We start from the raw sequence: 6,594 nt of genomic DNA on the forward strand, positions 1-6,594 counted from the left end.
CTCAAAATGGTGAGGAATTACTTCCCCATAATTCAATAATAAAGGCACTGTACTTCCGTCAGGAGATGCTCGCCCGCTAGAGGTGGTATTATTCTACACACAAAGAGTCAAACAACAGTTTACGATAACGTTACAACATTTAACATGCATTTCAATTCTTCTCGAAGAAATTAAAGGTAGCTATGATTTGAAAATAATTTGTGTACACAGGAAAATGCAATAGCTAGCTAGCTAACTATCCTATTTACCTGCACAACTAGCTAGCTATGCTAACAAACTAACGTTAGCTAGCTACATAGCTAAGTGTTGTCTCAGCAAGAACAGCTCGAAGATCCGCTAAAGTTGTCGACTGTTGTACCAATCGTCTTTCACTCTCATCTTTAACATGACATGTATACATAGTCACAGAAAAACACAGTCAGTGTACTCAACTTGGAGTCAATGTGTACAACACGAGACTAAGCCGATGTGAATACTGAAACTCACTGTTTCAGATGTTGACAGACTTGATATCTACTATCCCGTGTTACAGGTGGTTGTCCCTGTAGTAACTTATGCAGCAGTGATGGCTGTATATGTCCACAACAAGGGTATACCGTGGGAGGTCCAGCAGAATGGCACCCTGGCACCAGTGGACCGTCTCCGCAACGAGAGGTCTGAAAGCCCCACTCCAGGCCTGGTGGTGGGCACAGAACCAGGTGGGCATGGCTACTCTAATAATGGCATCACTTTCCAGTGACCGATATCCACTTGTAGCCTACTTACTGTAATGTCATGTTACTACAGACCAGCTCCCCTGTCCGAATTACACATCCAGTCATAGTTCTATAGTTCTGAACAATGCCACTTTATGGTGACAGAAAATTTATATTTCTCTAATTGAAATATGTGTCCACTTGAACAGAGGGTAAATGGGCTGCTTATAATATTGCACTTGGCCAACTATAGACCTAATTATTATCATTATTATTAACTACTTAATTGGAAATAGTTTCAAATAAATACTTTACAAGCCACATGTTCTATTGATTGAACTAACAGCTCTTGCTGTGCCACAATTTCACGAGAGCGACGGCAGCATGAAATAACTGTTGAATTGATGTTTTCCAAGAAACCGCTTTGACACATTTTGAACCATGCAACCTCTGTGAACAGGCCTTCAGTGTGTGTTAGATGGATAAGAGGGAGTAGGAATGTCGCTGCACAAGAGCTCACATGTATCCTTTCTCATCCACATATCTTGCTTCCTGGATTTAGAATAAGTGGTCTTTGAAATAAGTGGTAGGTTTTGCTTGTCTTATTTGTTCTGTTTCAGACTGAGAGTATGTTGGATTATGATTGATATGGTACGTTTGTTTATTTGCCTTTTCTGAAGGTCATGATACAGATTTGTTTTTGGGAAGGAAATACAGTACTCTATTCTTCAGGAGTGATTTCTTTCTTTTAAAGCAGGGGTTCTCAAACTTTTTGGTGCCGGAGACCCCTTTTATGATAGCAAATTCTTCAGGGACCCCCTCATAATCAGAACACAACTTGAGTGGGATAAAAATGGCATACAATGAGTTTTACCAATACTTTGGCAGTGCATGGCCAATGAACCTATAAGTCTCGGGCCCTGGAAAGGAACATTTCAAAGGACCGCCTCTTGGCATCGACGTAATTTCCTGTCCTAGAGATTAAATGCACGTTGAGGTTCCACCTCTGAAAAATAACAACGGCTGCTTATACGTATTCATGAATTGGGTGTGGGAATTTCCACGTTGATTTGGTAAACGTTAACAAATAGGGCACAGACAGCTGTCAGTGTAGCTAGCGAGCATGTTAACCTTATTTAGCTAGCTAATGTTATCTGTTGTTACTACACCGTATTAAAAAGATTAGCCAGTTGGCTCTATGGCTGGTTCTGGAGCTGGATTTGTGATTAGCATTGATTTTGGGAAAACTTTGCCACAGATGGAAACATCTTTGACTTCGCCATCTATTGTTATCTCCAAAATGTGGCATCTTCCATAAATTGCGCCTGCGAATCCGCCATAGAAATAGTTTGAAAAATAAGATGAAGCTCCGGTAACTATTGAAAGATGGATAAAAAAAAGTGCATGTGCATAAACACAAGTTTGCAGCGTCTATTTTTATTTGTTCCATGGCTCAGGTGGCCAAGTGGACACAAGGCTGTTTGGCTCATCTCAGCTTGGCTCATCAAGAGGAATAACTTTGCAGCTGCTGTTTCTATTTAATTAACAATGCCATGCTGGTAGGTGGTAACATTAAAATAAAACCCAGCCCTGAAATGAAACGTAGGCTGAATAGAATTTGTATGTCATATCATAGGAAAAAACATTCACACGGATTTGCAAGAAGTAGGCAGTTCGGATTTGTCACTTCAAGCCCAAGTATGTCATACTTTACAAAAACAATGACTTATCAACTTAAATTGTTGTGAAACATCTTGGGTAAGCACTGGCCATTGTCTTTCAGTACGAAAACATTTATTTCTACTGATGTGGGCATTTAACAGGGGTACATTCATTTTTCAAATTGAACTTTATTTATATAGCACATTTCAGACACGGATGCAACGCAATACACTTTACCGGGAAATGTATAAAAACAATAAAAAGAGCACAAACAGTCAAAGCAGAGAACAAGAGGACTGTAGAGACTAATCCATGTTAAAAACCAAAAGCTGAAATGTAATTTATATAAAAATATAAATGATTAGCTAAAATAACAAAGACTAAGAGCACCCAGGGAAAAGCAAAGCTGAAAATATATATTTTTTTACACAATTTCAGCCCCCCTCAGATTCTATCGCATGCTGTTTTTATATATTTCCAGGGGTGAACTTAAATCCTAGTCTGACCTGGGAAAAGGCTTGGGAACTCTTACTGCAGATGGAAGTGTCATCTAGATTAGATTATTATCTAAATAGGATATGACTTGCTTTCCAGGAAACATTTGTACATCATTCAATGAAAGATGGCCTCCCTCTTTTTCCCATTCCCCTTAGGAACTCACATCAAAGTGCTGTTCTACTGGAGGCTATTATAATGCACACCACTTATGACCTCTGTCTGGAATGGCTGTTAGTGTTGTAGGTAAAGCACAGTTGAAGCAGTTCAGTTCTCTGTCCTTCCAAGAACATCCATAAACTGATTTCACTTTTACTTCATTACGCTTGTACTCATTTAATATTTTTGCCTGCTAGATGTCACTGTTTCATCAATTGATATTATAAAATACCAATATTTTACCCAGGGTTTGCTGTCAGGACAGTCAGTTAAGCCATACATTTCCCCCCTGTATTCAGATGTTGATGAGGATGGGTTTATGTACAGAATCACTGTATTAAACACATGATCTCATCTCCACAGGTGCTGGCCAGAAAAGTGCCATGTTTGTTCATGCACAGTCCTTTGAGGACCTGACTGCTGACAGTGAGCCGACTACTGAGCCAGAGCCTGAAGGAGAGACTGTGATTGGAGAGTCAGCAGAGGAGGAGGCTCTATGTCTGGGGGCTGAGCAGGAGACCCAGGAGGAACAGCAGCCGGAGGTGGAGGTAGAGGAGGAGCGCCCAGAAAACAGGAGTAAGGAAGAGGATGTGTGCAGTGAGGTCTGGCGTAGCCACAGGAAGCATGTGTTTGTACTGAGCGAGGCAGGCAAGCCCATCTACACCCGCTACGGCACAGAGGAAGCCCTCTCCAGCACCATGGGGGTCATGATGGCACTGGTCTCTGTCGTGGAGGCAGATAAGAATATAATCCGCTCCATTCACGCAGGTAAGTAGAAGATGTAGGGAGTATCTCTGTGGAGGGGCAAATTAGTTAGATAGCTTGCAGTTTTTGTCAATGAAACATGGTGAACAACTATGAAGTAGGCTACATAATTGAAAGCTCAGTCGGTAGTTCTGTCAGTAAGACATGCCATATTGCAAGAAAGGCTGCACCTATCTACTAGTACTGTAGATGTTTCATTGCCCTCTCATTCAAATCTTCTGTTCAAGATGGTTACAAAGTGGTGTTCCTTCGCAAAACTCCTCTGGTCCTGGTGGGTGTGTCCCGGACCTGTCAGTCAGACAGAGAGCTGACGCGTGAGTTGCAGTACATCTACTACCAGATTGTCAGCCTGCTCACCCTCACCCAGCTCAACCACATCTTCCAGCACAAGCAGAACTACGACCTGCGCCGCCTACTGGCAGGTTCCGAGCACCTCACTGACAACCTGCTGCGTCTGCTGGACCGCGACCCGGGCCTGCTCCTCAGTGCTGTCACCTGCCTCCCCCTGGCCAGCTCCACCCGCGACCTGGTCTCCTCCAGCCTTCAGGCCGCCAAGGCCAAGAGCTTGGTCTTCTCCATCCTCCTGGCTGGGGACCGTCTGGTCACCCTGGTGCGCAAGAAGGACCAGTACCTGCACCACATGGACCTGCACCTGCTCTTCAACCTGGTGGGCTCCTCGTCATCTTTCCGCGATGGCGAAGGCTGGACGCCCATCTGCCTCCCTAAATTCAACACTGCTGGCTTCTTCCATGCCCACATCTCCTACCTGGAGCCTGCCTCTGACCTATGCCTCATCCTGGTGTCCACCGACCGGGAAGACTTCTTTAACCTGTCTGATTGCAAGCGCCGCTTCCTGGAGCGGCTGAGCCGACGCACTGCCTACCAGTCCCTGAAGGAGGCGCTGAAGTGCCCCAGCTACTCTGTCACCCAAGTCGGCATCCCAGAGCTCAGGCACTTTCTGTACAAGTCCAAGAGCTCAGGGCTCTACACTAGGTGAGTATGGATCATCAGACACATCAGACACACATGATGGCACACATGATCTCCTATCCTGACTTACCACCAATTCAACCATTCTGTTTCTGTGTTCTCCATCAGCCCTGAGCTGCCCTTGCCATATCAATCTTTAGAGGAGCAGGAGAGGCTGATGGGATTGTACCAGTACCTCCACAGCCGCTTGCACCAACCGACACGTCCCCTGCGCTCCATCTACCGCTGTGGAGAGACTGAGAACTTGCTGGCCTGGGTAAGCATAGTGTTATGCTATAGAATTGCATTGTTATACATCTCATCTTATTGATACCATCTTGTAGATGTTACAATTCAGTCTTGCAGTGCATAATAAAGATATTGGTTCATAAGGATCTCTTCAGGGGGTATCTGTAGTACAATTGTTATTAATCTCCCCTCTAAACCCTCTTCCACCACCTCTACCCTACCTCTCCTTTAGGTGACCAGTGGCTTTGAGCTCTACCTCTGTTTCAGTCCTCTTGGGACCAAGGCCATGGCCGTGGCTGCTGTTAATAAGCTGCTGAAGTGGATCAGGAGGGAGGAGGACCGCCTCTTCATCCTTAGTCCCCTGACATACTGAGCCCCCATCTGAACTAGCTACAGTTCAAAGAAGCACTGACACTCTAAACTCGCCTCATGACGTTGAAGTCTGATGGACACCATTGGAGGCCATGGATATAATGCCAACAAACCATCATGCATCACTGTTGTGCATATGCAGTCTGTGTTTGCTCTTTGCAGACCCTTCAGTCTATGGTCATCAGGGGGTCCAATGAGGTCATCACAATGAGGGTACAGCTATGTTTTATCAAACATAATTTTTTGATTTTAATTGTTTGCTTCAATTACGGTGATTGCCCTATGGGAATTGAGAGTTACGCAGCAGACATTTCAATTAATAACAATAACATCTGTGATGCTGTCCGTGTTGCTGTAAGATGATTATTTTAAACTCACTGTATGGAATCACTACCTGGACGTGAGGAATGCTGTGTGTTGTTTTAGCAGTAACCTACAAACATAGCCAATAGAGACTGACTATCTTGAAAAGGAACTACATTTGTTTTTATCTAACTCTAGTATGCGCCTGAGGGGCTGATTTATGTTTACCAAGATGCTCTTGCTTGGCTAGGGGATGCATGTCAAGGGCAACGGTTAACTTTCTGGGGAAAGCACATTCCTGTGACTCAATAGAGTCAATATTGTCAATAGTACCTTATAGTTAGCCCAATAATTGATGAAACAAAAGAAAGATTAATCTCACTTAATGACTGTAATGCAGTTAGCCCCATGCGCTCTACTTAGGCACATATGCGCATACTTAAAAATAATGAAATGAATAAGTATATATTTTTTGTCTGCATACTGCAAGAGTAATGTGAAAATTCTACCATGATTACTGTTTTGTTTCTCAAAAGATTGTTTTTTAATGATTATTTGTGTGTCTTCATTTTTTGCTTGGATTGATGTTTTGATCATGGATTTTCACTGTCAAAGATGATGTAATTGGAAAAGTATCTTTATTTTAAGATGGTATTCTCTGAGGTGTCTGTATTAATATGATATTTGTTATCTCACAAATTATAAGTGTTTCATGGGTCCATCACATTTGATTAAGAAAAATACTGTAATTTTCACATTCACTTTGAAAGTCATCAAAAGCCTTCCCTCATGTTTCATGCCTTACCTAATTGCCTTCAGAGTTGTGCTAAGCTAATGGGGTGTGATGGCTGGAGCTTGTTAGGGTTTTAGGGTATTGTAGCTGATTAATTTACAGTGGCGGACAAATTACCCAATTGTCATACTT

The 6,594-nt window shown here is 43.0% G+C and overlaps 1 protein-coding gene across 2 annotated transcripts; it reads left to right on the forward strand.

The window, feature by feature from the left end:
* The first annotated feature begins 45 nt into the window (after positions 1 to 45).
* Positions 46 to 6,223, forward strand: LOC129851110 (protein SAND-like). Of its 2 annotated transcripts, none has more exons than XM_055917377.1 (6): positions 46 to 176; positions 533 to 698; positions 3,375 to 3,779; positions 4,004 to 4,769; positions 4,875 to 5,022; positions 5,227 to 6,223. In XM_055917377.1, the coding sequence occupies exons 2-6, from the start codon at positions 566 to 568 to the stop codon at positions 5,365 to 5,367; spliced, it is 1,593 nt and encodes a 530-aa protein (XP_055773352.1). In that variant the 5' UTR covers positions 46 to 176; positions 533 to 565; the 3' UTR covers positions 5,368 to 6,223. The 2 variants fall into 2 exon arrangements, with proteins under 2 accessions (XP_055773352.1, XP_055773353.1); XM_055917378.1 differs by lacking the exon at positions 46 to 176 and adding an exon at positions 1,258 to 1,281 and having other exon boundaries at positions 619 to 698.
* Positions 6,224 to 6,594: the final 371 nt, after the last annotated feature.

This window comes from Salvelinus fontinalis, chromosome 3 (assembly GCF_029448725.1).
Source record: "Salvelinus fontinalis isolate EN_2023a chromosome 3, ASM2944872v1, whole genome shotgun sequence".
In the NCBI taxonomy this organism is placed as follows: domain Eukaryota; kingdom Metazoa; phylum Chordata; class Actinopteri; order Salmoniformes; family Salmonidae; genus Salvelinus; species Salvelinus fontinalis.